The sequence below is a fragment of the Malaclemys terrapin genome, chromosome 7 (genome assembly GCF_027887155.1).
Source record: "Malaclemys terrapin pileata isolate rMalTer1 chromosome 7, rMalTer1.hap1, whole genome shotgun sequence".
Classification (NCBI taxonomy): Eukaryota; Metazoa; Chordata; order Testudines; family Emydidae; genus Malaclemys; species Malaclemys terrapin.
This window is the reverse complement of record NC_071511.1, coordinates 127,519,401-127,546,984: the sequence shown is the minus strand read 5'-3', so window position 1 is coordinate 127,546,984 and position 27,584 is coordinate 127,519,401. Positions and strand designations below refer to the sequence as shown.

The following is a 27,584-nucleotide window of genomic DNA, read 5'->3' as shown; positions in this document are numbered from 1 at the left end:
CATAATGTCTTCTGTTCCTTCCAGAGCAGACAACTTTCAGGCTTTTCAAGAATTTCTAAAGAGGATGGCAGAGATGTTAGAAATTCCTCTGGAGCTTGTGCAGGAAAAGTCATATAAAGGGTTTGACATCCTCCAGCCTTCTACTCAAAATAAGGTGCCTCTGCCTTTTAAAGAAGGTATCCTTGAACCAGCTAAGGCGTTATGGGCAACATCACCTTTATGTGGGCAACATCTGAATGAGCAGATTGAAAATATCAAGTTCCTCCTTAGAGGTCTGAGTATTTTTATACTCACCCAGCTCCATCTTCATTCGTAATCACGACGCTTAATAAAACATCCAAGCAGCTTTCAAGAGCTACTCCAAAAGAGAAGGAACCGAAAAAGGGGATCTTTACGGGTAAAAGGATTTATTCCTCGGCCTCCCTTCAAATGAGAATTGCCAATTATCAAGCAATGTTGGCCAAATGTAATAACATATAATGGGACAAAGTGGCAGGCTTTCAAGATAAACGTCCTTCTGATTTAAGGAAGTTTCCATCTTTCTGCTCTGAAGGCATGTTAATTGCTAAACTTCTTTGCCAGCAGCACTAGACTCAGTGGATACAGGGGCTGGTCAGTGGTGTTGGGTAGAGAGATTTTTAGCTTTCTGCATCAGTCCAACTCCAGTACCCAGACAGCCAAGTCAAACATGGTGAGGATTTTTTAAAATCTTATTCACCATAAATAAAGTTCTACCAATCCCCAAATATCGGACACGTTATCCACCAGGTCAATGAATGTATCAGACTGTGCCCAAATACCCACTTACAGCCAGTTCTTATTAACTAATCTAAGATTTATTGAAAAGCAAGAGTGGTTATGGGTAAAAGATCATTATACATACAGATATGAATAAAGTTCTTAGGTCAGTTTCATAGTCGAGATGGTGAGGTGCTGAGTTGCAAAAAGTTCTTTCAGAATCATTTCCCTTGGCTAGAATCCGATAGACAGTCCATGTGCAGAGTCTGTATAAATTCTGCCATGAGAAGTAGCAGGGTGATCCAGACCGGTGCTGGAGACCTCAGTCTTGTGACTCAAGCTTAAGCAGATCTGAGATGACAGGATCGGGCTCTAGAGTTCTTTTGTCGATTTCCAGCAGGCTACTGTAGCCTCTTGAGACAGATAACATAGCAGGTGAAGAATGGGTAATATACATTGTGACTTTGAAGTCAATTCCTATTTCCTACGTACACACAGGTCATTAGTTGCATTGATTAGCAGAAGGCGATGAACCATTCCAGCAGTTCAGAGACAGTTTACTACAAACTTCCAAGAGAAATAGAGACAGTGACATTGTTACACCACATGTTTCATTCAATTGCTAATATTCCTTTTGATCTCTAAATCACTAGAATACAGTAGCAGACAGGAACTGAAATTTAGCATCTACAAGCTAATCTGGTCACATTGTTAACATCTAACAAGATATTTATAGGTAAACACAGACAAATACAATTAGTATTTACCTCTAATTCGCTCACGATACGGAACTCGCGTCCATTTCACGTGGCTTTGCTGACTGTTGCCACTTCAGTACTTCCCTAATCTGTTCTTGAAGGTGGGGCCCGTAGCCTGCTGGGTGTTCAACCCTCGCTGGCTCAGTGTCACACTTGCTTACAGTAATTGTGGCTTTTGAGATGGGGATCCCAGGCCCCACGCTCCAGCCCCAGCTGGGAGTCTGACCCTTCAGGCCCTGGGTGGCGAAGGAACTGGCTGGCAGTTGGGGTCGCCCCGCCCGCCAGGCTCTCGGAGGGGTGAGGGGAACATGAGTGAGAAATTTCCAAACTCCTGTGCAGGGGCAGGAGCAGCATCAGTGGGATCCACGTGCCCAGCCCAGCCCGAAGGACCACGCTTGCCGTCAGCTGTATACGGCATTCTTTCAGGGGCAGGGCTCTCTGCTGGGGGAGATTTAGCAGAGTCCCCCAGAGGCAGGGAAATCCCCTCAATCGTCTCTCCAATTGGGGGTGGAGATCCCTGAGTGCTCCCTCTGCACATCATAGATCTGGCCTCACAGGACTGGAAACCGCACGTGCTTTGCCTGACTGTTCCTGCCCCTATCGCCCCCCTGCTCCTTTTTCAGGGGGGTGAACCATCCACTGTCTGATGCCTGTGTCACCGGGCCATCATGGGTCACAACTGAGAATACCAATTCAGGACAAACTGCTGAGAAATAGGGCAGATGCCACACCCCAGAACTGGTGGTTATTCTCCCATAAGATATACCAAACCAGCAACAAAAGTAAAGTTCTGTTTCACCACACTGGCTATCAAGAAGTCAGAACAGCAGTTTCCTTAGGCATTCCAGTCCTTGTATCACCACCAAAAACACTCGACTTAAAGATGAGTGGTTCTTTAAAACCAATTTTATCAAATAAAAGGTTTTTTTGATCCCAAAGGACCAGCCACACACTAGGTCAATATACAACTCAGATCTTACCCAATAATCACGCTGTTGCCAGTCCTTTAGTATCTAAAATCTAAAGGTTTATTTATAAGAAAGAAAGAGAGAAAGAAAGAAAAGAAGGAAGGAAGGTGAGAGTTAAAATTGGTGGAATCAATTCCATACAGTAATTGCAAAGTTCTTGGTTCAGGCTTGTAGCAGTGATGGAATAAACTGATGGCTTAAGTCAAGTCTCTGGTTGCTTCCAAATCATTGGAAGGTTCTCGGTCCCTTGGTTACAAGTATCGGGGGTAGCCGTGTTAGTCTGTATCCACAAAAACAACAAGGAGTCCGGTGGCACCTTAAAGACTAACAGAAAGCTTGTGCCCAAATAAATCTGTTAGTCTTTAAGGTGCCACCGGGTCCCTTGGTTAAATGCTCCCATTAGTATAAGTCCAGAGGTTTGGGCAGGAAAGAGGCAAAATGAAGGTGTTTCCAGCACCTTTTATAGCTTCTGCCATGTGGCGGGAATCCCATTGTTTCAAACAAAGCCCTCAGTACAGCTAGTGGAAAATTACAGGTAAAAGGTGGCATTTGGAGTCACATGGGCAAGTCACATGTTCATGCCTGATTTCTCTTAGTCCCAGTAAAAGTCATTACCTATACCCCAGACAGCAGGTTCTTCACAGGGAAGTCCATTCAGGGTAAGTCGATGTCTTCCATTGTGAGTTAAATGTTCCTTGATGAGCCACTTAATTTGAATAGTCCCTCTAAGATGTGCTGGCTAAACACCTTGCTGGTGTTTCCCAGAAGCAAACGCATTAGAATTCCAGGTATAGAGCCAATACTCAGAACTTCAGATACATGCATGCAAATAGCATAATCCTATTCAGCGAATCATAACCTTTCCATAGACACCTTACTTGACAACTTTTGTACAAGATTTGTGGCAGTTATATACCAGTGGTAGCGACAATGCTCTACATGGTCCTAGTTCAATCAGCTAACGTCACAACCTGGGCACATTTCCACCCTCTGCCGTGTCGGGCAGGTTGATAATACAGCTGCCCTGTGGCATCCCCAAGGGCTCGTCAAGGCGCTGTGCTCCCCTTCCCGGCTCTGCTGTACAATCTCCCGCTTTGGCCGGTTGTTCTCAGGCTCGTGCCAGTGCCCAGGCAGTGTGATGACTTGTGCCCTGCGGCAGAGGGACGGGATGACGGTCTCCTGCTCTTTTTGTTTTGTGAACAGGTGGTAAATACCTATGCACCTGGGAAGAAGATCTGGCTTGAAGGTATCGGAGCCACCTCAGCTGGAGGCACGAACAATCTCTCGGATTCATACGCTGCTGGATTCCTGTGAGTTGGGGGGGAGGGGCATGGGAACCACACACACTCCTACAGTGCAGCGTGTGCTGGCAGCTGTCTGCAGCTGGGAGCAGGTTCACCGCTCTGCTGTAAGTGCACCTCTCGTGCACCTCACCACTCTGCTGTAAGTGCACCTCTCGTGCACCTCACCGCTCTGCTGTAAGTGCACCTCTCGTGCACCTCACCGCTCTGCTGTAAGTGCACCTCTCCACTGCTCGTTACCGCAGGCGAGGAGCTCTGGGCTAACAGCAGTGCAAATGAGATACAAACTGTCCCCCCTCCTGCCATGGGAGGTGCTAACCAATGGAGACGGGAAAGAGGAACAGCCCCCCAGGCGCATGCCATGCACAGGAATCAAAGCGTGGGACTATTCAGAACAGTCCGATTCCTGGGGCCTCTCAGAGCTGGGAGTGAACAAAACCAGATGGTTCTAGCCCTAAATCTGTAGTGAGAGGGAAGTAAAGCTGTTCCACTGCTTACCTTCTGACATGCTTGTCTAGCCACAGAGAGACCCGCACCCCCTTCCCCCGGCCTGTTGCTGGTTCCCCGGCTCTTTGCCCTTTTCTTTCAGGCTGCACTCACGACTCCATTCGTTCCCAGGGGGTGCAATCTCAGCTCAAGGAAGAGCCTATCAAGGAGCTCTGTAAGGCTCAGGTTTGGGATCCAGTTTCTTTGCACCTTAGAAGCCCAAGGCGCTCATGTTCCCAGGGTTTGCTGGCTGGTCTCTTGCTGTGTAGCTCCAGTTCCTAGGGTTAGAGCTGACTGTAATCATTAGAGTTCTTCTGGAGAGAGTGGTAAGGTATGTCTGTAGGTCTGTGATGCTTGGAAGGAGGAGGCATATGCCAGGACTGCATGGTGTGTGTGGGGACGTGATGGTTAGGGTTGTGCGTGTGGGTTGTAATGATGTGGCTGTGTGTGAGGATGCAATGTGTGTGTAGGGGTGATAGTGGGAGTGTCTATGGGCTCTGGTGATGGAGTTGTGGACAAGCAGAACTGATGTGTAGGGGTATGGTGGTGTGGGATGCAGTGAGATGCTTGGGGGTGAGATGGGGTGGCAGGATGGGGTGTGATGTATAGGGAGGGGAGAGGTGCTAAGTATGCAGCTGGTAAAAAAATTTCTGAGATCCTTCAGTTCATCTATCTGGAATAATAAAGTGCTAGACATGGCTTCTGTCGTAACGATCCCTTCTCCTGGAGCTAGTGCCCCGGGCAAACTACTGGAGAGTGGCCCTTGGGGCAGAAACATGCCTTTGAGGGTTTCTCGGCCAGCCACTCAGCAAGCGTGCTCCCCCGGCCACCTATAGATACAGCTCTCTTCCTCTTTCCAGGTGGCTGAACACCTTGGGCATGTTGGCCAACCAGGGCATTGAGGTGGTGATGCGACACTCGTTCTTTGACCATGGACATAATCACCTTGTGGACCAGAACTTTAACCCTTTGCCGGTAGGTGTGTGAGGAGGCTCCTGCTCCATCTGTCTGTCACTGATACACACTCACACACACTCACTCTTGCACGCACACACACACGCAGTCTCTTTGATTCACCTTCTCGGCCCTTTGAAGTGGGGTGGATTTTCTCTTCCCTTTCCTGTTCCCAGTTAGTAAATCAGAGAGAGAAGTTCTTGTCGTCTGTGCTCTTGACCGGTTTCACAGACACTTGGCTTCACCACAAAAACAATCCTGTGTGCAGTCGAGAATCCACTTCTCCTTGTGGCCTGTTTGAACTCCACTTGAAAATGAATTTTTCCAGATCGGTTTCTTTCAGTGCTAATAGGAGACATTAGTTAATGTCAGACACAACATGTTGAAAGCAGATGGGGCAGCTCTACCTCTGGAGCTAAAATTGTATCCGAACTAAGAGCTCAGTGGAACCCAGGCGGCCGAACTTGAGAGAGAGGCTAGTCCTGCTGGCTAATCGGGGGTGCCATGGGCAGGCAGAGGAGCACATGCAGCGCAGCACTTGGAGGGACAGAGAGAGGGGACAGCCCAAAGGAGGTACCTGGGGTCAGAAGGAAGGAAAAGGGCTGTAGAAACACAGGCTCAATGTGAAGAGTGACCAGATCTCCAGAGAGCGCCGGACCCAGGGAGCTGGGGTTGGAATCAGTGCCCGGTGTTAGAGTTCTAGAAATGAAGGTAAAAGATGTTCACAGAGCAGAGCAGTTCCCTCGATTCAGTGCAAAACCTCTCGTTTGTAGCTCTTCAGAAAGACTCGGGCAGCTGTGGTTTCAAGTGCACAGAGCTCTCATAAAGAAACCGTCTGTACGAGTGTTTTAAAGGGGCAGGCTTCCTTTTCATCTTTCCTCAGTCTAATAAATTCTGCACCTTGTAAGTGGAGAACTTGGCACCGCAGAGGGGTGTTCTGTATCTCCACGGAAAGGAATTTACAAGGCTGGTCCAGGGTACCAAGCTGACAGCCAGGCCCTTGGAATGTGGAGTGGAGATCTGGGAATCATAAGGGCAGCCGCTTCAGAGAGCTCGGCATTTGATAACAAAATCCTGCCAGTAAAAAGCAGTGGGTTTTACACTGTGCTGAGATCTCGGGGAGAGTCAGCGAGGGGTCAGAGCCTCCGCGAAGTGGGTTTTACAGTCTTCTCCCAGCTAATCAGCTGTTGAATCGTGCACCTCTGTTCTCGCATCATCAGGGGAAGACATGGGAGGTCTATGGTTTAGATTATTTCTCCCAAATTCATTCTGTGAGTAGTAGCAAAGAGTGACGCGCTAAAGCACGGGGGAATGCAATCCCATGTTGTCCATGCGTCCTCAGCTCCCCATTGAACTTCACAATGGGCTTCAGGAGGCCCCACCAACATGCCCTAATGTGACCCAGGCTGATCCCTCTTTCCTGGCCAGAGAGGAGTGAGTCTCCCTAGTCATTCATCCTTGAATTCTGTTTGAACTAAAACTGGCTCCTGGGGCATTTGATGGTTTTCCTCCAAAGACCCAATTTCCCTGACCAAGCCTCAGCACCTCCATCCCCAGGTGACTCCAGGGCCTTTCCAGACTCCTGTTGAGAAGTTTCTTCTACAGCCCAGAGCTTGACTTACTCTAAGGTCTAGGTAGCAGTGTGTACATGGCCACTAGCCAGCCAGCTCAGCTGGAGAGGGAGTAACTGCCTTGAGGAGCCCTCTGCAGAGGTTAAGATGGTGTGAGGTTATGAGCTCCAAGGGCAGGAGCTACAGGAATAAGCCCTTGGCTGTTAAAGGCAGCACAGGACTTTAACGTGGATTTTATTGCCATTTTAAAGATAATTCTTGTCATAAAGTAAGTGAGCTGCCATCCCCCCTGGAGTAATTGCTTATTCCCTCTCCCACATGCTTCAGAATTAATTCATTTCCCATGCTCCTATATCACCTTCCTGGATAGATTCTAACGTGTGCTTTGTAAAATCATTTCTTTTCACCCCTGTGGTTTAAAAGAGCCCAGGGCCAGTGAAAAGTGTTAGAGTTTAAAAGCTGCAGACATGAAAAAACCCAGCAAGCCCAGACTTCGACACGGTTGTAGGTGTAGCGGCTGCTATTTTCCCGTGGGAGCTATCCCAAGATGAAAGCAATTGAATGTACCTGTGCCGGGTGGCTGTGATGTGAAATATAATCCCCTCGTTAGCTGCAATGACAAAGACTTTTCCACATGTAGCCTTTGTGTGCGTCAGCTGGCTGCTGAGAGAAGTGTAACATCAACTGCAGGATCAATCGCTGTGAATGGACTTGGCTGCTCGTCAGCTGGCAGAGAACTTGGGCTGGGCTCTCCGGAGCAGCGCTTTTCTTCTTTTCTTTCCAGGCCACTGCCGAGCCGGGCTTGTCAGATAAGAGTGCTGGTGCGTCAGGCTTTGCAGCCCCTCGGATGCTGGACTGAACTGATCCTTTTACAACAGGGCTCCTTTGCCCCTCTTCTGTGCTGTTCTCAGGAGCTGGGCTTCCCTTTGAAATCCAGGGATGAGATAGTGATGGGAACTGTCTGACCATTCACCTGTCACTCCAGAGTATCAAATACAGAATCATCTGCGCTGGGAAGGCGAAATATTCTTAGTGCAATTGACACAAGGGAACGGATCAGGACGCTCAGAAGCGAATGTTCTCACACACAGGTCAGCCACACTGCGCATTCTGCCTGTCACATCATGTAACATTTATTAGAATAAACAGGCATTTCAAACATGGCACAGGAAACCTCTCTGGGGGCTCTGAGCACCTCTGGCCTGCTTGGCATAGCTGTGGGAATCTTAACTTCTGACTTTCCTGACCGGTTTGCTTGTATTTCAACTCTCCTCCATGCTGCTGTGTTACTGTAATGTTCTCAGAAAAGACAAATGAAAAGGGCGTGTACAGCTCCCCTTCTGCCCGATGAGTTTTGCCAGCATGGGCCTGTGCAGTTAAATCAGCAAGGAAAATCTCTCCTGTGGGTATGGGCCTGGTAAAGAAACCCACTCCTTCCCTGGCCAGGCTGGCTGTGGTGGATCAGTAAAGTGTGTGTGGGAAATGCTCCTGCACTGTCAGCATTTCTCCAACGTGGAGAGTCCCGGTGTTTGCTCAGGACTAGCTGCTCACCCAGCACAAAGTTCTAAACTCAGGCTGCTTCTCAGGGAAGGGCAGAAAGAAATCAGAGGAATGATTGGAAGTGGAAGGTGCATTATTTTCCACTCACCAGACTCCAGTGGCTGGACAGAGCCATCTGCTTTTTCAGAAAATCACCTTGGGGTGCAGTCAGGCCTGAGAATCTCCCAGCCCGAGGGGTTTCCTGAGAAAGTGAGAAGCCACCAAGAGCAGAGGTTTGACCTGATCACCCACCTGGATTACAGCAGCGTGACCTGCAGCCCTCCAGTGTTCTTGGACAGCGACTGTTCTGCCCTGGGGATGCTGCTTCCCCGTCTTGCCGGGGAAGGTCGTCTGATGCTGGGCTGTCCTGCAGATGAGACCGTCGTGTCTCAGGTTCTTCTGACACTTCAGAACGTGCTTCAATGTACACCTGTGAGTAGTCCCAGAAGTTAAGTCGCTCTGAAATGCTTTGCTGGCTGGGGGCTCCAGGGCTCCATTTCTGGGAGTGGCTTGTGGTGGTGAAGCAGTGGTGCTAGGTGTGCAGCATTAGACGCCCGGCGGTTGGTTTTGCAGAGACCACACAGGAGTCTCAAAGTGCCTCTGATACTGACATGGGAAAGCAGCTTTTGGCCACTGTCAAGGGTCAGCCCTGCCCCCTGGAGAAACCAGTGGGGTGAGGGTGACTTTGTCCTCCACCACCACCGCACAGCACGTCCGGCCTGTGGGCCATGCTGAGCGTTCTGTGCTGTTCTGTAGCGGGGATGTCGGTGGCTGTCGTCCTTTGCTAAGGAAATTGGTTTGTCTCGCACACCTCGCAAAGGACATGTCCATTTGCCGTATGCACGTGATTGGGCTCCGTCTCAGCAACGGCTCATGGTTGGGGCGCTCTGGCCTGTGTAATCCGGGAGGTCAGGCCAGATGGGGTAATGGCTCTGTAATCCTGTGCGACCCTGGGTGGGTGCTGGGCGATATTGGAGTGTTTTCCTGTCTATGTAACTTGGGGGATGCGACAGGAACATCAGACTTCAGGGTAAAAACCCATGTAGCTAGAGTAGCCCAGAGCCCAGGAGACACTGGTGCGTAAACTTGCATTTACATCTCCGGTTAGTTGTGGCTGTGATCTTCTCCTGCCAGACCCAGACTGGAGGTGGGGAGACGTTTGGTTTCTGTTAGAGTAGAATGATGCTGGATTTTCCTTAATCCAATTGGGTTACGAGCCATGGGACAGGCTGGGGGAGGAGAGTTTATGGAGATCAGAGGGTGACGGGGTGGCAGAACCTGCTCTCCTGGCTGTGGGGAAGAAGTCTTCAAATAGCTCTGCATATTCCCGCGTACGGCCTTCCTGGTGGTGCCTGGTGGTAGAGCCCTCCCCAGGCAGTGTCCTTTAGTGTCCTCATATGCGTCCCCTCCAGGGCAGATGGGGCCTCCTGATTGAGTGCTCTGTCAAGGGAGCACCAACCACCTGCAGCAGCCCCCTCTGCTCTGGCACCGCAGGCTAAGCCTGGCCTTGGGGCGTGGGAGGCTGGAAAGCAGGCCTGCCCCACTCTCAGCCCATAGCAGTGACTCCTGTTCCACGGGGCTGGGCTTTGCTTCCCGTCCTGGGCATTGGGACCTGGCACATGGGGTTGCAGCGCCACGCAGGTTTGCCTGGTCGTCCCTCCATCGTGACAGAGATGGGGGCCCTGTGCAAGTGCACATTGGTTAATCCTGATTCCTGTGGGTGCTCTGGACCCCTAGACCCCCATTAAAGCCTGCACCAGCCCCCTCTTACCCCTTCCCTCAGTGTCCTCAAATGTTCTGAGGGGCAGGCTGTGTAAGGGGGTACAGTGCCCCCCCTCCTCAGTTCCTTCCAGCTGTTGGGCCAGACAGAAATGAGTCGTTTCCATCCACTCGGATCCAGAGGTTTTCTCCATGGATAGTCTTTGATTGTTTACTGTTGTTGTTCTAGTATCAGTTTAGTAGAAGGTAGTTTGACATATGGTTCTGAGTAATGGCAGAACCGAAGAAAATAAGGAATCTGGGTATGAAGAGGTGTGCCTCGTGCCCAGCGTCTTCCCGGTGGTCTGATGACCATGTTAGGTGCCCGAAATGCTTGGGGGAAGGACGCTCTCCTCCTGGGTGATTTATTTGCTGAACTTGCGTGCAAGGAGCGGCAAAACAGACGGCAGGTGCTTCTCCTTAAGGAAGCTCTTGCTGTTAAAATGTCCGATTGCGGAAGGTCGTCAGAGCCAAAGTCTTAACGCCCGTTTCGGCTCCAGGAGCTTTCTCCAGTAAGGCTAAGCTGTCTGCAGATTCCAAGGGGTCAGGATCTTCTTTGGATCCGGCTCTGAATCTTTCTGTCAAAACCATCCAGGCTCCAAAGGCACCATGGTGGACAGACTGCCTGCTAAAGAACCTAGAGCCATGTTGTCTGCTCCAAATGCCTGTGTTCCCAGGCAGAAGACAAGGAAGAAGACAGCCTCTGTTAGTGGTGTCAGATTCAGGGCATCAGACTTATTGGTCTGTCCAAGTCTGACATGGCCTCTATGGTTCTGTCTCTGAAACCTAAGTCAGTTCTGGTTTCAACTTGGAAGACCAGCGGTGCAGAGCTGAGTATTTCACCAGGTTTGGTGCTCTCCAGCTGTGTTCCCTGTAAGCTGCGTGCTTGGGCGGCCGCACAGGAGAGATTCAAGTGCTGCCTAGCTGATAGCAGAGCGTGCACAGCCGGCAGCGTGTGTTCAGGTGCCCTTCCCTCCCCACGCTGCTTTGCAGCCACGTTGCTCCTTCAGCTGCTCCCGGGACCCTACTGCTGGCTGTGCAGAGCTTGGGGGTAGGAGGGGAGAAAGAGGGTGCTGATGTCAGGGTGTCCCCCTCCCCCAGCCCCTGTACCCCATCTCCACAGATCAGGGTAAAGGGGACAGGTCTCTGAGGTCTAAACAAGCCTTCAGGTGAGTGAGTGCCTTAAAGAGACAGCGCACGGTCTCTCAGAGACTTCCCTAGCAGCCAGCACACGCACTCTCTGTCTCTCACACCCCCACACACTCTGTCTCTCCCCCTCCCCCTGCCCATGTACCCCATCTCCGCAGAGCAGGGGAGGGAGGAGATGCTTCAAGAGGCCGAGAGCTTTCAGTGAGTGCCTTAAAGAGACAGGGGACCGGCGTGTCTCAGAAACTTCCCCAGCAGCCAGTGCACACACAGTTTGTGTGTGTGCCTCACTCTCTCTCTCTCTCTCTCTCTCTCTCACACACACACACACACACACACACACACACACACAGTCTGTGTGTCTCACACACACACTGTGTCTGTGTCACACACACTGTCTCTGTGCGTCACACACACACTCACACTGTTGTTGTTACTTCTTAGTACTTCCTGCAATGCACATATATTCTCTGTATTTATTCTTTCAAAGTGTGTTATTTGAGTTTTTTGACTGGTCTCTGCATTTCATAGTTATTTCTCTCTTACACTTAAATGTAATTCTTTGAGTAGTGAGTTTAAAATGCTGAACCTGTCCTGGCTGGAGTAATTATCCCTATTGGTAACTTTTAAAAAATATATATTATATCTCAGCTTTTTGTTTCTACTGGTGGCGCACATCCCCACATTACCCCGGTGCACATAACAAAATTTATCCTGCCCATGGGTGGAAAAAATTAGAGGGAACATTGCCCTCCAGGTCTGTGGGGCCAGCTCCTCCCTCACTGCTGTTCGGGGGTCACCCGTGGATCTGAAGACGTTTTTTACTGTGGTGGCAGCCTGTGCATCGTCCCGCCTGTGAGCATGCCTCGCGTCCCGGGGAGAGGCAGCTGGCGGAGGAAGGGCCCTTCAGTTCTGCATTCTGCTGCCTCTTCACCCGAACGGAGGAGAAGAGCAGAAGAGATTTAAAGTCTTTCTCCAGAGCCATTTATGCCTCCTCCTAGGGCCCTACAGGGACTCCAGGCAGATCATTCTCACCTTTTATTGCTTGTTACCCTCTGGTTCCATTGCTGTCTCTGGTTCCATTGCTGTCTCTGGCAAGGTCCACGTGGATCCAAGGTTGGATCCTCAGTTTCAGAGGACAGAGGAAGAATTAAGAGACGTATTCATCCGGGTTTATGCCTCCTCAGCCTGGGTTTCCTCACTCCAATATTGTTTTTCCTCTTATGAGCATGTTCCCGGGTCCCAGCTACTGGAGCGACTGGCAGTCCTGGGCCCCAGGGCCTTACTGGGTTCCACCGCAGGAATTCCCAAACCATATCCACATGGCTGGAGAGTTGGTGTTTTATCAAATAAAGATCCAGAGGCTGAACCATCCTCAGACCCCGTTCCACCTGGCTGAGTCCGTCTGCAGCACACCGCTGGGCCGGAGACGCTGTCTGAAGAGCAAGACGAGGCGACAGCTCCTCTTTCTGAACAGGGTCCGATGGATACAGACTTCCATTCAGATTTCTCACCTGATGAGCTTCTGCTTCATCTCCTCCAGTGAATGGTTTGCCGTTTCATCACCTGGTGGATCACGTGGTATCTGCACTGAACCTAGCTTTGGTGGCTGAGGAGGAACCGCTCACCTGGTCTTTCACATTCTTGGAGCTGCCTCCAGGAATCAGATTGTGTTGCCGATACAGGATGGTCTCCTGCAGCCTGTGGGCTAGAGTCCTGGGCATCTACTCTAGCTACACACTCAGGACTGTGTGGGCCACCCCTGCTTCCTGCCAGCCTGGTTCTAAAAGGAAGATAAATTGTCTCGGATACCTCAGCAGGGCGTTTCCTCCTTTCCTACTCACCCTGTGCCTAATTCACTGGTGGTGGCTGCTGCCAGTAATAGACTTAGGTCCAATCCGGCCCATTCACAGCTACTGACAGAGGGGGGAAAATCGGTGCCCTTGGAAGACCGTTTCTTTTCTTCCTCTTCTCTTGGTATTAGGGTAACTAGTTACCAGCTCCATTTATGGGAAGAGACAATTGTGTTTGTCCAGGATTTGCCAGAAGATGGGCTGGTTTTCTGGAGGGACAGAGCGTGGTGAACCAGGCTCTCAGGGCTTCAGCTGATGCTTCGGACTTCCATACCACCAGGTGGGAAACTGCGGCAAAGGATGCTGCCCAAGGTGCTGTGGGACAGGTCTTTTACTTATTGCTTATGTACTTCACGTTGTTGTTGCAGTGTTTTCCCAAACCAATGGTGAGTTTTCTTCTCTTAATCAAAGTGAAGAGGATTATTCTGCTTGTGCATGGGGATGTATTGCTTCAAGAGGTGTCCGGGGTGGCGTTTAGCTTCCCCAGAGTTCTGGGGGTGGAGGGCTTGAGCCAGTTGTTTTTTAATGTTAAGAGAAACTCCTATTTACAGAACCGAGCCCTTGTTGCTGTGGACACCAACTGGCAGAATGGTTACACTGGTATCAGAACAGGAGTACTTGTGGCACCTTAGAGACTAACACATTTATTAGAGCATAAGCTTTCGTGGACTACAGCCCACTACTCTGAAAACTGATATCAGAGACAGTTTTACCCTCAATCGGCTCTTTATTTTTCCTCAAATCAGAAACAGCAACAACAGCATAAGCAAGCTTAGTCTTTGTCCGAGACCCAGCACAAAAAGAGGTCATTCAGGTACAGACCTTGGCTAAAACAACCTGCTCCCTCCTCTTTGCCTTCCTTGATCACCAGGCCACTGCTCTGATGGGAGTATCGAGAATCGCAGACCAATCCGCAAGGATCCCCGACTAGCCCATTTCATCAACAGTTGGGAACGTCTTACGGCAGATAAGTTGGTTCTAGAAATTACAGAAGAGGGCTATGCCATGCAATTGAAAAATGACCCACTTCCAACCCCCAACCCTTCTCTTTGCAGGGAACATTATCACCAGGCTGCTCTTCTAGCAGAGGTTCAAAACTTGCTCCTGGGAGTTGCTGGTGAAGAGACCCAAACATCTCTGGGGCCAATTGTTTTATTCAAGAAACTTCCTGGTATAGAAGAAACACGAGGGATTCTGTCTGATTTTAGATCTAACACGATTGGACATATCCACTTGGAAGTTCCAGTTTCAGATTCTCACTCTGTCTCAGTAAGTCCCCTGCGTTCAGCTACGGATTGTTCGCCACTCTCCATTTCAAGGATGTGTATTTTCGTATTTCAATCTGGCTGAGCCATCAGAAGTATCTTCATTTTGTGGTGGCCCAACAACATTTCTAGTACAAGGTCCTACCATCTGGCCTTTCTGCAGCACCAGGAATTTGTACAAAGTGCCTCTGTATAGCAGTGGCATATTTAAGAAAGCAGGGTAGTTTTGTTTACCCATATTAGACCATTGGCCATTGAAGTTCTCGTCACACAAAGATCTGCCACTTCGCATCAACTCCACAATCTTCCTGCTTATGAAGTTGGCCCTGCTATTGAGCATCAAAAAGTCGGATCTCTGCCCAGCTGAGAGACTTCATTTCATAGATTCTGTATTGGACCAGGAGCAGAAGGCCTTTTCTCCCAGAGGGAAGGTTTCTGAAGATAGATTAATCTGTTTGGCACATCCAACTATGTTTAACCCAGATGATGATTTTCTTTCTGGGTCTCATGGGCCTTGTGGTAGCAACTACTTACGTGACTTCGTTTGCTCAGAAGGAGGTAGTTGTAGCATCAGGCAACTTAGGTTTAGAGACCCAGACAGCCTTCCAGTGTTAGTCACCATGCCTTAGGATGTCCTGAATTCGTTGGTGTGGTGGGCAGACAGATGGGGTGTCCTCAGAGGAGTCTTGTTCAGTCACCATAGCCTCCAATGCATCCAGCAACGGATGGGGAGCTCAGCCGGGTTGTTCTCCAGTTCAAGGCCGCTGGCTGTTTCATGAAAACTTGCATATAAATGTGTTGGAATTAAGAGCCATTCACTTGGCCCCCAGATCTTTTCTTCCTCACATGAAGGGGAAGGTTGCTCAGGTAACAACAGACAATACAATTGCTGTGTGTTACATCAGCAAGCGAGGAGGTGCTCGTTCTTCCCTGTTGTGTACTGAGGCAGTCAATGTATGGGACTGGTGCATTCACAGCGTGTATCCAGTGGCCCTGCACCTCGCAGGGGAGAGCAATGAGTGAGTGGAGCGTCTCAGGAGGGACAGGACTCAGAAACACGAGTGGTCCTGGAAAGATCAAATACTACAAGAGACTTTTCCCTGCTGGGATCTGCTCATTGTAGACCTGTTTGCAGCCAGGTTCATCAAAGTGTCCTCTCTCCAGGTCCAGAGCAGGCAGGGACAAGCAATCGATCTCAGAGATGTTCCTGCTGCATTGGGGAAAAGGACGTCTTGTCAGGAATCAGGGCCTGCAGCAGAGCCAGTCTCTGGTCTGGGCGACCTAACGAACTCAGCCGGCCTGTAGTAGGCTCCCTGACTGGCTACACTGCCACAGGGCTGCCCAGAGAATTCAGGGGGCCTGGGGCAAAGCAATTTCAGGGGCCCCTTCCATAAAAAAAAGTTGCAATACTATAGAATACTATATTCTCGTGGGGGCCTCTGCGGGGCCTGGGGCAAATTTCCCCACTTGTCCCCCCCTAACCCCCCCCCCCCCAGGCGGCCCTGCACTGCCAGATTGGTGGGCCGAGTCAGCAGATCAGATCAGCACCTCCTCAAAGCATTTGCCCACGGCTGTGTTAGCTCCTTCGCCCGCCTTGCTCCCACCTCGTTCCTGCCTTGGACCCAGCCTTGCCTCACGCCAGGTAACCTGGCTCTGACCCTTGGCTCTAGCATCTGGCCTCTGACTCCAGCGCTGACCCTGGCACCTACTCCTAGCTACCAGCTCCTGCTCCAACAGGCATGACCACCCATGTCCTGGTCACTGACACATCTGTACAGACACTCCCCGGGTTACACAAGACCCGACTTATGCAAATTTGCACTTACGAAAAAAGTTCCATAAGCCAGAAATAGGATTTTCGAGTTGGGAAATTTTTGCGTAACGTACGGGTATACATTTCCGACTTACGCAAAATTCGAGTTACGCAAGGCTTTCCGGAACGGAACAATTGCGTAAATCACGGGGGCATCTGTATGTTCTGCCCTGTTTCCCTTAATGCTGGAAGTGCTGAGGAAAGTACATAAGGACCAGGCAGGATGACTTTTGTTTGCCCAGTTTGCAGAGGCAGGAGTGGTACATGGATTGGGTGGAATTTCCAAACATCCCCCTTCATCTGACAGCCTGACTGATACCGAGCAGCCCCGGTCCTCGTCAGCCCCGGAGGTATTGCCCAGCTCCAGGAAGCTGTCCACAGGGAAGTGATGTTGTTTGAAAGGGACTAGATTTGTCTCTTGGATGCAGGGAAAATCTGATTCTCCATTTCAGCTTCTATTCCTTCTGTTTCCGAGTATTTAATGTATTTGAAGTCTAATGGCTTATCTGATGCCTCTTTAGGAGTTCCCTTGGCAGCTGTTTCTACTTACCATGCTTTGATGGCAGATCGTTACTTGTGTGTGATGGAGTTAAAAGGTTTATGAAGGGCTTGGCCAATCCGTATCCCTCTCTGAGGGATCTCGTCCCACCATGGGATCTCAGTTTGGTCACATCAAGGCTTATGAAACCACCCTTGGGCGGAGTGTTCCGTAGTTTATTTAGCTAGTGAGACTAATTATTGGTGCTGTAACGTCAGCCGGAAGGGTAAGCCAAGTGCATGCTCTGATGGCGGATCTGCCGCTTACTATTTTTCATAAAGACAAGGTGCTTCTTATATCTGATCCCAGGTTTTTACCAAAAATAGTGTCTGAATTTCCCATCAGTCCCATTATTAATTTACCGTTTCCCCCCTAAGACGCGTGCTAATAAAGGGGACTCTTTGGTGCATACTTTAGATGCAAGCAGGGTTCTGGCATATTGTTTAAATAGAACTCAATGTTTTAGAAAGTCATCGAGGTTATTTGTCTCTATCTGGGCAATAGTATATCTAGTCAAACTCTTTCCAGCTGCGTTAAACAATGTATCAGGGAATGGTATAAATTAGCAGCACTCTCTGTGCCTGCTATTGTAAAATCGCATCCTGCTAGGGCAGTGGCAGCATCTTTTGCTTGCCTGAAACATGTTTCTGGCGGGGAATTCGGTAAGGCTGCTACTTGGAAGTCAGTCCGTACTTTTCTCAAACATTAAGCTTTGGATTTGCCTTCAGGAGTAGATGCCAGATTTGGTAGAATGGTGCTTCAATCGTTATTTAATTAGGGCACTGTTCCCTCCGCCTCAGTTTTCAGCATTGCTTCCCAAATTACCCATGAGTGGGACTATGCAGAGCCACTTGGAGAAGAAATGAAGGTTACTTACTTTTAACCGAGTTCTTCGAGATGACGCTGCATATTCACATTCCCCACCTGTGTTGCCCTCTTTCTCAGGGTATGTCTACACTACGAAATTAGTTCGAATTTATAGAAGCAGGTTTTATTGAAATCGGTTGTATACAGCCGATTGTGTATGTCCACACAATAAAATGCTCTAGGTGCTCTAGTCGGCAGACCGCGTCCACAGTACGAGGCTAGCGTCGACTTCCGGAGCATTGCACTATGGGTAGCTATCCCACAGCTATCCCACAGTTCCCGCAGTCTCCGCCGCCCCTTGGAATTCTGGGTTGAGATCCCAATGCCCGGATGATGCAAAACAGTGTCGCGGGCGGTTCTGGGTACATGTCGTCAGGCCCCTCCCTCCCCCGTCACAGCAACGGCAGACAATAGATTCGCGCCTTTTTATCTGGGTTACCTGTGCAGACAACATGGAGCCCGCTCAGCACAGCTGAGCTCACCGTCACCATATGTCCTCTTGGTGCCGGCAGACGTGGGACTGCATTGCTACACAGCAGCAGCTGCTAACTGCCTTTTGGCGGTAGACGGTGCAGTAGACTGGTAGCCTTCATGGGCGATCTGGGTGCTGGCAGCCGTGGGGCTTGCCTTTTGGCAGTAAATGGTGTATTATGACTGTTAGCCGGCCTATTACAAGTCGGGTCATCGCACGTTAGCAGAGTCTTCCCTGAGCAGCAGCTCGTGCAATAGGCCTGAAGACCATCGTCATACACCGCCCCGTATTTGCTGCCAAGCACCCAGAAAGATGCCGAGGGCTATCAGTCACGCTGCACCGTCGTCTTAAGATGTAAAAAATAGATTTTCTCTGTATTCATTTGCTTCCCCCTCCCTCCGTCAAATCAACGGCCTGCTAAACCCAGGGTTTTCAGTTTAATCTTTGGGGGGGACCAGTCTGTGACAGTTGTTTGTGTCTCTCCCTGATGCACAGCCACCGTTCTTTATTTTAATTCCCTGTGCCTGTACGCCATGTCGTCACTCGGCCCCCCTCCCTCCTTCCCCTAGGCCGTCAGATACTACGTTTGCGCCACAGCTCGAGCCGCGAAGCGGTTCACGCCTTTTCTTTGAATTCTGGGTTGAGATCCCAATGCCCGGATGATGCAAAACAGTGTCGCGGGCGGTTCTGGGTACATGTCGTCAGGCCCCTCCCCCCTCATCACAGCAACGGCAGACAATAGATTTGCGCCTTTTTACCTGGGTTACCTGGGTTACCTGTGCAGACAACATACCACGGCAAGCATGGAGCCCGCTCAGCTCAGCTGAGCTCACCGTCACCATATGTCCTCTGGGTGCCGGCAGACGTGGGACTGCATTGCTACACAGCAGCAGCTGCTAACTGCCTTTTGGCGGTAGACGGTGTAGCATGAGTGATAGCCGTGGGGCTGGCAGCCGTAGGGCTGCATTGCACCAGCCCCTTCCAGGCGATGGTATATTATGACTGGTACCCGTCATCGTCATACTGGTATGGCTGTCAATCATGGCCACCTGGGCAGACATGCTACTGTTTTGATGATGACGGTTACCAGTCATAATATACTATTTTCTGCCAATTGCCCAATATTGTCTGCTAAGCACCCAGAAGAGGCCGAGGGCGATGCTGGGTGCTGGCGGACGTGGGGCTGGCAGACGTGGGGCTGCATTGCTACACAGCAGCAGCCCCTTGCCTTTTGGCAGATGATGGTATATTATGATTGGTACCCATCATCATCATACTGGTATGGCTGTCACTCATGCTGCAGCGTCGGCTGCCACCTTAAGATGTAAAAAATAGATTTGTTCTGTGTTCATTTGCTTCCCCTTCCTCCGTGAAATCAACGGCCTGCTAAGCCCAGGGTTTCCAGTTTAATCTTTGGGGGGGCCATTCTGTGTGACAGTTGTTTGTGTTTCTCCCTGTTCCTGTACCTGTACGCCATGTCGTCACTCGGCCCTCCCTCCCTCCCTCCCTCCCTCCCGCCCTCCTTCTCCTGGTCCATCAGATACTACTTTCGCGCCTTTTTTCTGACCAGGCGCCATAGCTAGCACTGGGATCATGGAGCCCGCTCAGATCACCGCGGCAATTATGAGCACTATGAACACCACGCGCATTGTCCTGGAGTATATGCAGAGCCAGAACATGCCAAGGCGAAACCCGGACCAGGCGAGGAGGCGATTGCAGCACGGCGACGAGAGTGATGAGGAAATTGACATGGCCATAGACCTCTCACAAGGCACAGGCCCCAGCAATGTGGAAATCATGGTGTCACTGGGGCAGGTTGATACCGTGGAACGCCGATTCTGGGCCCGGGAAACAAGCACAGACTGGTGGGACCGCATCGTGCTGCAGGTATGGGACGATTCCCAGTGGCTGCGAAACTTTCGCATGCGTAAGGGCACTTTCATGGAACTTTGTGACTTGCTTTCCCCTGCCCTGAAACGCCAGGATACCAAGATGAGAGCAGCCCTCACAGTTGAGAAGCGAGTGGCGATAGCCCTGTGGAAGCTTGCAACGCCAGACAGCTACCGGTCAGTCGGGAATCAATTTGGAGTGGGCAAATCTACTGTGGGGGCTGCTGTGATCCAATTTGCCAGGGCAATGAAAGACCTGGTGATAGCAAGGGTAGTGACTCTGGGCAACGTGCAGTCAATAGTGGATGGTTTTGCTGAAATGGGATTCTCAAACTGTGGCGGGGCGATAGACGGAACCCATATCCCTATCTTGTCACCAGAGCACCAAGCCACCGACTACGTAAACCGCAAGGGGTACTTTTCAATGCTGCTGCAAGCCCTGGTGGATCACAAGGGACGTTTCACCAACATCAACGTGGGATGGCCGGGAAAGGTACATGATGCTCGCGTCTTCAGGAACTCTGCTCTGTTTCGAAAGCTGGAGGAAGGGACTTTCTTCCCGGACCAGAAAGTGACCATTGGGGATGTTGAAATGCCTATCGTGATCCTTGGGGACCCAGCCTACCCCTTAATGCCATGGCTCATGAAGCCGTACACAGGCAGCCTGGACAGGAGTCAGGACCTGTTCAACTACAGGCTGAGCAAGTGCCGAATGGTGGTGGAATGTGCATTTGGACGTTTAAAAGCGCGCTGGCGCAGCTTACTGACTCGCTCAGACCTCAGCGAAAAGAATATCCCCATTGTTATTGCTGCTTGCTGTGCGCTCCACAATATCTGTGAGAGTACGGGGGAGACCTTTATGGCGGGGTGGGAGGTTGAGGCAACTCGCCTGGCCGCTGATTACGCGCAGCCAGACACCAGGGCGGTTAGAGGAGCACAGCAGGGCGCGGTGCGCATCAGAGAAGCTTTGAAAACGAGTTTTGTGACTGGCCAGGCTACTGTGTGAAACTTCTGTTTGTTTCTCCTTGATGAACCCTCCAACCCCCCCCCCCGACCCGGTTCACTCTACTTCCCTGTAAACCAACCAACCACCCCACCCCACCCTCCCCTCCCCCTTGCAGAGGCAATAAAGTCATTGTTTTTTCACATTCATGCATTCTTTATTAGTTCCTTACAGAGGTAGGGGGATAATTGCCAAGGTAGCTGGGATGGGTGGGGGAGGAGGGATGGAAAAGGACACACTGCATTTTAAAACTTTAACTCTTATTGAAGCCCAGCCTTCTGATGCTTGGGCGATCATCTGGGGTGGAGTGACTGGGTGGACGGAGGCCCCCCCACCGTGTTCTTGGGCGTCTGGGTGAGGAGGCTATGGAACTTGGGGAGGAGGGCTGTTGGTTACACAGGGGCTGTAGCGGCGGTCTCTGCTCCTGCTGCCTTTCCTGCAACTCAACCATACGCTCGAGCATATCAGTTTGATGCTCCAGCAGACGGAGCATTGCCTCTTGCCGTCTGTCTGCAAGCTGACGCCACCTATCGTCTTCAGCCCGCCACCTCTCCTCTCGTTCATGTTGGGCTTTTCTCATCTCCGACATTGACTGCCTCCACGCATTCTGCTGTGCTCTATCAGCCTGGGCGGACATCTGCAGCTCCGTGAACATCTCGTCCCTCGTCTTACGTTTTCTCTTTCTAATGTTCACAAGCCTCTGCGAAGGAGAAACATTTGCAGCTGGTGGAGGAGAAGGGAGAGGTGGTTAAAAAAGACACATTTTAGGGAACAATGGGTACAGTCTTTCATTACAAGGTCGCATATTTCGGCTTGCAGGCAGCCATCGTAGGCCACAGTGTTTTGGCTTTTTTAACCTTCTTAACATGCGGGAAAGATTGCAAACAGCAGCGCATTTCCCATATCAAGGATGAATTGGGTTGTCCATTTAAAATGGGGTTTCAATGTAAAAGGAGGGGGCTGCGGTTTCCCGGTTAACATGCGGCACAAACACAAGTAAACCACCCCCCCACACACGATTCTCTGGGATGATCACTTCACCCCTCCCCCCCACCGCGTGGTTAACAGCGGGGAACATTTCTGGTCAGAATAGCAGGAACGGGCGCCTCTGAATGTCCCCCTTAATAAAATCACCCCATTTCAACCAGGAGAGCTTTCTGGAGATGTCCCTGGAGGATTTCCGCTCCATCCCCATACACGTTAACAGACTTGCTTGCTTTTTTTTTGTAATGTTTACAAATATTTACAAAGTTACACTCACCAGAGGTCTCCTGTGTGCCCTGAGGGTCTTGGGTGAGTTCGGGGGTTACTGGTTCCAGGTCCAGGGTCACAAACATATCCTGGCTGTTGGGGAAACCGGTTTCTCCGCTTCCTTGCTGCTGTGAGCTACCTACAGTACCTCCATCGTCATCTTCCTCGTTCCCCGAACCGTCTTCCCTGTGTGTTTCTCCATTGACGGAGTCATAGCACACGGTTGGGGTAGTGGTGGCTGCACCCCCTAGGATCGCATGCAGCTCCGCGTAGTAGCGGCAAGTTTGCGGCTCTGCCCCGGACCTTCCGTTTGCTTCTCTGGCTTTGTGGTAGGCTTGCCGTAGCTCCTTAATTTTCACGCGGCACTGCTGTGTGTCCCTGTTATGGCCTCGGTCCTTCATGGCCTTGGAGATCTTTTCTAATACTTTTCCATTTCTTTTACTGCTACGGAGTTCAGCTATCACTGCTTCATCTCCCCATATGGCGAGCAGATCTCGTACCTCCCGTTCGGTCCATGCTGGAGCTCTTTTGCGATCCTGGGAGGACTCCATGACGGTTACCTGTGCTGATGAGCTCTGCGTGGTCACCTGTGCTCTCCACGCTGGGCAAACAGGAAATGAAATTCAAACCTTCGCGGGTCTTTTCCTGTCTACCTGGTCAGTGCATCTGAGTTGAGAGCGCTGTCCAGAGCGGTCACAATGAAGCACTGTGGGATAGCTCCCGGAGGCCAATAACATCGAATTCCGTCCACACTACCCCAATTCCGACCCGCAAAGGCCGGTTTTATCGCTAATCCCCTCGTCGGAGGTGGTGTAAAGAAACCGGTTTAAAGGGCCCTTTAAGTCGAAAGAAAGGGCCTCGTTGTGTGGACGTGTCCAGGCTTAATTCGGTTTAACGCTGCTAAAGTCGACCTAAACCCGTAGTGTAGACCAGGCCTCAGTCTTGCTTTTCTTCTCCGGGCTAGTGGTGGAAGGGCAGAGGCAGTAGAGCGTGCAGCGCCCCCTTGTGTAGCCTCAGAACATCTGAGGATGGTGAGGGTGGGGATCGGCTGGCTCGTGGACACTGCTTGGAAGGTTCTGCAGTTAGGTACCACCAGGCAGCGCATTACCCATACATGTGAGTATGTGGAATCATCTGGAAGAACTCCAGTGACAAGTACCCTTCCTTATTTCACTGTCTGTGAGCAGCAGAGCCCCCTGCAGAGCCCTGGACAGAGGCTGCGCACGTGCTGTCTCCGGCACAGCGTTGATTGAATACGGGCAGCTCCGAGGTCAGTGTGGCCCAGAGGGGGCTGAGAACATTGCAGAGCATGGCGGTGTGTGCTGCAGAAGGGGGATTGTTTTGCTTTCGGTCATTAGACTGTCCGTCCGTCCGTCCGCCTGTCTGTCTAGGCAATGCCATCGCCGTAAGAGCGACGTGCTTGGGACCAGATTCCGCCGCTCTCCCTCTTGCTGAGGGACACCTTCGTCCAGGTCTAGTCGCGTTGTGGGCCGGGGGCCCCGGCAGCCCTCAGCTAGTATTGATGGTTCAGCTAGTATGAAAATGGCAGCCGAAGAATTTTAAATGTGGTCCCTGAGAATCTCACTGGATTCTTGGTCTGAGTCTGTCACTGAGCAGCCTGCAGCCTGCCTGACCCACCCTGTTCACAAGGGCAAATGCCAGACAGCAACATTTGAGTCATTCGCTCTGGGAGGCTCTGAACTTGGGCCCATCCTGCTCCCTGGCTGCAAAGAGCTCAGCCTGGAGAAACGCCCCGTCTCACCAAAATGGCCTGGGGCCCCGGCTCGTAGCTCCGCTTTGGACTCAGAGTTTCTAAGCGCCAGTTGAAGAGAGGGGGTCTTGTGTCGACGTACGTACCTGTCCCTGGTGCGCTCATTAGCTGGCTGGCTTGGCTGGAGGTAGGAGCCATCTCCCTCTGCAGAGTTGCATGCTGTGTCTGCCCTGGGGGGGCAGGGGAGAGACCTTCTACAAACAAGAACTACTGACTGGTGGGTCTCCTCTTCCCCACCCTTCTCCCCTCTCGGCACCTTTCAAATGCTGGCTGTTTGGTCAGCTCGGCCAGCGTCTGCAATGAGAAGAGCAGGCTGCCTCTACCCACCGGCCTCACAGCTAGTTTGCCTCCTTGCTCCCTGGCAGGTGGAGACATCCCACTGCCTGCCTGGATTTCAGGGTACAGGAGGCGGGAGAGGAGAGGTGGGGAACCGGGTTCTGCTCAAGGATGGTATCGTATGAAATACAGAGGTGAGAGCGAGGCTGAGAATCTTCTCTCCTCAAAGCACTTGGCAAACATTAACCCTCTGCCCTGCGCCCATTTCAAACCCAGCGTTCAGACTTCCCAGCACAGTGACTCTGCCACGTCGCTGGGGCAGGGCCTTGCCACAGTGCCGCAGACACCATGATGCTGGGTGCCTGGCTAGTGAATTTCCTGAACTCGGGGGGGGGGGGGGATTCTCAGCCTCGTGATTACGTGATATGATTTGTACCAGACGTGCTGAGACACCCTCGTCAGACTCGGGTGCTGTGCCGTGCCATGTGTCCAAAGGCCCAGTCCCCGCCTCGAAGCGCTTACAGGCGACATATGAAGGGTGGGGGAGAGGGAGACAGTCCAGCAGATAGGGACAACATGGAACCTTTTCCTGATGACTAAATCGACAAAGCCAGCAGCGGTGCCAGGCCCCAGCGCTTGATTCCCTGTCTGCGGATATTTGAAGGGTGTAGACTGAAAGGTGGGCGGATCGTGTTTGGGGTGGAGCATTGACCAGCTGTAACTAGGAGGAAGGGGCTCACGCAGAGTGGGGGGGGGGCTCTGCTCAGAGGAGCACTCAGGCTGTGGAGTTAGCCCCCCCAAGGTGGGGAGAAGCCCTGTCACTCGGTCCCTTTACATCTAGGCTGAACAAAGCACTAGAAAGGTTCCCTGGGGGTGGCTCCGCACTGGCCCTGGGGATGAGCTGGGTGACCAGATGAGGTTCTGGGGTGAAGGGAGGACGCCGGATGCATACTGTCCTTTGGTCCTCCCAGTGATTTGTTGGGGTGACATATTGTCACTGCACGAGGCCTGGCCTGAGTGTGATTCACACATGGATCTGCCGCTAGCACTTCCCTGGTTGTATCGTTGCATAATGATTGCAGCATCCCTCATTCCCCGTTCCCGCCCCCAACAAGATGCTTTCAGACTTCTGGGGCCTGCACTGACTACCAGGACCTCCAAGAGGCTCCTTTTATCCGAGACTGGAGAGAGATTTAGGGCTGCCTCCTCCGCTCAGAGCGGCTCCTCTTGGCTTGCTGTCACGATGGGTTAAAGGACCTTTCCCTCCTACTGTAACTGCGCCATGAAATGCCTCTGGACTTCCTCAAACCCATCAGAGTTTGCTCGCAGGCTGGTCCCCGGGACATGGGGAGCTAGAACAGCGCTTCTCCTGCCACGGGAAAGGGGATGAGACGCGCTCCGGCCTGGAACAAACTCAAGCATTAACCTGCCGTTGCACCACGGTCTCTTGCCCTAACTCCTCTGCTTGTGATGCCCAGTGACACCCAGCAGCCCACAAAAGCCCAGGAGAGCGTGCAGCAGGGCCAGGCTCAGTGCTGAACATGCTACCGAACGTGCTTGGAGGAGCTGCTGCTCCGAGGAGCACAGGCAGTGTCTCTTTAAGGAGCATGGAACGGTCGGGAACCTGCTGTTTGACCCAGAACTGTCGTCTCGGTGATATTGCTGAAAGCCGGTCCCTTTGCTGGGCTGTACATCCTGAGTGCACTGCCAGACGCGGCCCCCTCCTGAGATAGCAATGCTTTAATCCTGGCTGGGGCTCTGTGAGCGCCACGGGAGTCCAAGCTGGGTGATTTACAACAGCCCCGACCTGTCAAAGCACCAGCAAATTTACAGATAACAGAGCATCTTCCAGGCTCTCTCTGCGCGCCCAGACAGGCTGGGCCATCTCCTCCAGGGGGCCATCTCCTCCCCACCTGCCCCCCGACCCCCACCTGCCTCCTGCAGGACCCCCCCCCCCACTGCATGCACAGCTGGCTGCTGCATCAGTGCCCCCTCCTCACAGACAGGCCGCTGTATCCTCTCGCCATCCACAGCAGACATGGAACGTGTGTGTAAGCCATGTCTATCGCGTACCGCCCAGGTCGGGGGGGGGGGGGGGCGTTATTGGGAGCAGGGCTTCATTTGTGCCAGGGCTGAGACCCAGCACCTGCGGGCCCAGCAGGGCTGAGACCCGGCACCTCTGGGCCCGGCAGGGCTGAGACCCGGCACCTCTGGGCCCGGCAGAGCTGGGCCCGGCACCTCTGGTCCTGCTGCATCAGTTATGAGTAAAAAACTGGCTGGCACCCCAGCCCCTCTTCCATTACAAATGAAGCCCTGTTCGGGAGTGTCCAACCCATAGGAACTACAGCCTCTCCGGACAGTGCCTGAAGCCCTCCCCCCAGGCTGCTCCCAGCAGGCTCTGTCGTGCCCACGCTCTGCGGTCTGAGGGGAGATGAGGGGCTCGCTGAGGACTCTGCCTGGGCAGCGGGTGAGCAGGAGCACGGCCCCTCGCTGGGGGAGCTGGGCTGGGAACGGGAGCGGAGATACGCCTTCTGTCCCGTCTCAAGGACACCCGGCATGTGGTCCAGGGGAAAGACTCAGGGACGCTCCCAGCGCGCCATTGGCTGCCCCGGGCCTAGCCCGCCGCCACAGCCCGCCGCCGCGCATGATGTGGTGCAGGATTCCCTGCGCTTCGCGCTCGGGCGCTGGATTTCCTCACCAGCAGGTGGCGCCAGCCCTGCGGGGGCACAGGAGACCAGGCACTGCCTCTGTCCCGCTCTCAGCGGGGGGGTAAGACGCTCTCTTGCTTTTACGGAAGTGGCCTCTCCTGGCGCCCTGGGTGGCTTTTCTTCTCTCACTGCTACTTCTGCACAACACTAACCCCGGCTCAATAGGCGAGACGCTGAGTTCCTTGCTTTGGTTTGTCTTGCCTGCTTTAGCCGCGACTCGCTGGATTCTCACCCTGGGGGCAGGGCCTCCAGTGTGACTGTGACCGAGTGGGAGTTTTCTGTAACATGTTGTGTTAATAGTGTGCCTGCCTCAGTTTCCCCTAGATGCTGCATTGTACCTAGGTAGCAGGAAAAGGTCTTTTATTCTCTGCAGATCCAGGTGTGCTGGACATTGACTGTCTGGGGCCTTCCCCCCTCTCCCCCCCGCCCCCCCAATGTCTATGGACAGTCCCAGAAGACAATGGCCACTCCAATTGCCCAGACATTTGTTACCTAGCAACTAATGACCATGGATGACCCACGCCTCTTCAAGAAGCCAGCCAGGTGTGAGCAGCAGGGGAACAAGGGGCTGAGGAGGAGCTAGAGGACAATGTTTGCCCAGGGACAAGAACCAAGGACGGAGGAGGGGCCAGGTGTGGGCTGCTGAAAGCGTGAGACTC

The 27,584-nt window shown here is 52.0% G+C and overlaps 1 protein-coding gene across 5 annotated transcripts in view; it reads left to right on the top strand.

Moving 5' to 3' along the window:
- Nucleotides 1-27,584, top strand: part of HPSE2 (heparanase 2 (inactive)) — a 279,034-nt gene that overhangs the window by 236,835 nt on the left and 14,615 nt on the right. For all 5 annotated transcript variants that reach the window (XM_054034870.1, XM_054034869.1, XM_054034871.1 and 2 more), the window contains 2 exons: nucleotides 3,668-3,774; nucleotides 5,112-5,226. In XM_054034870.1, the coding sequence (XP_053890845.1) occupies nucleotides 3,668-3,774; nucleotides 5,112-5,226 (222 nt within the window). The remainder of the gene's footprint in view (nucleotides 1-3,667; nucleotides 3,775-5,111; nucleotides 5,227-27,584) is intronic.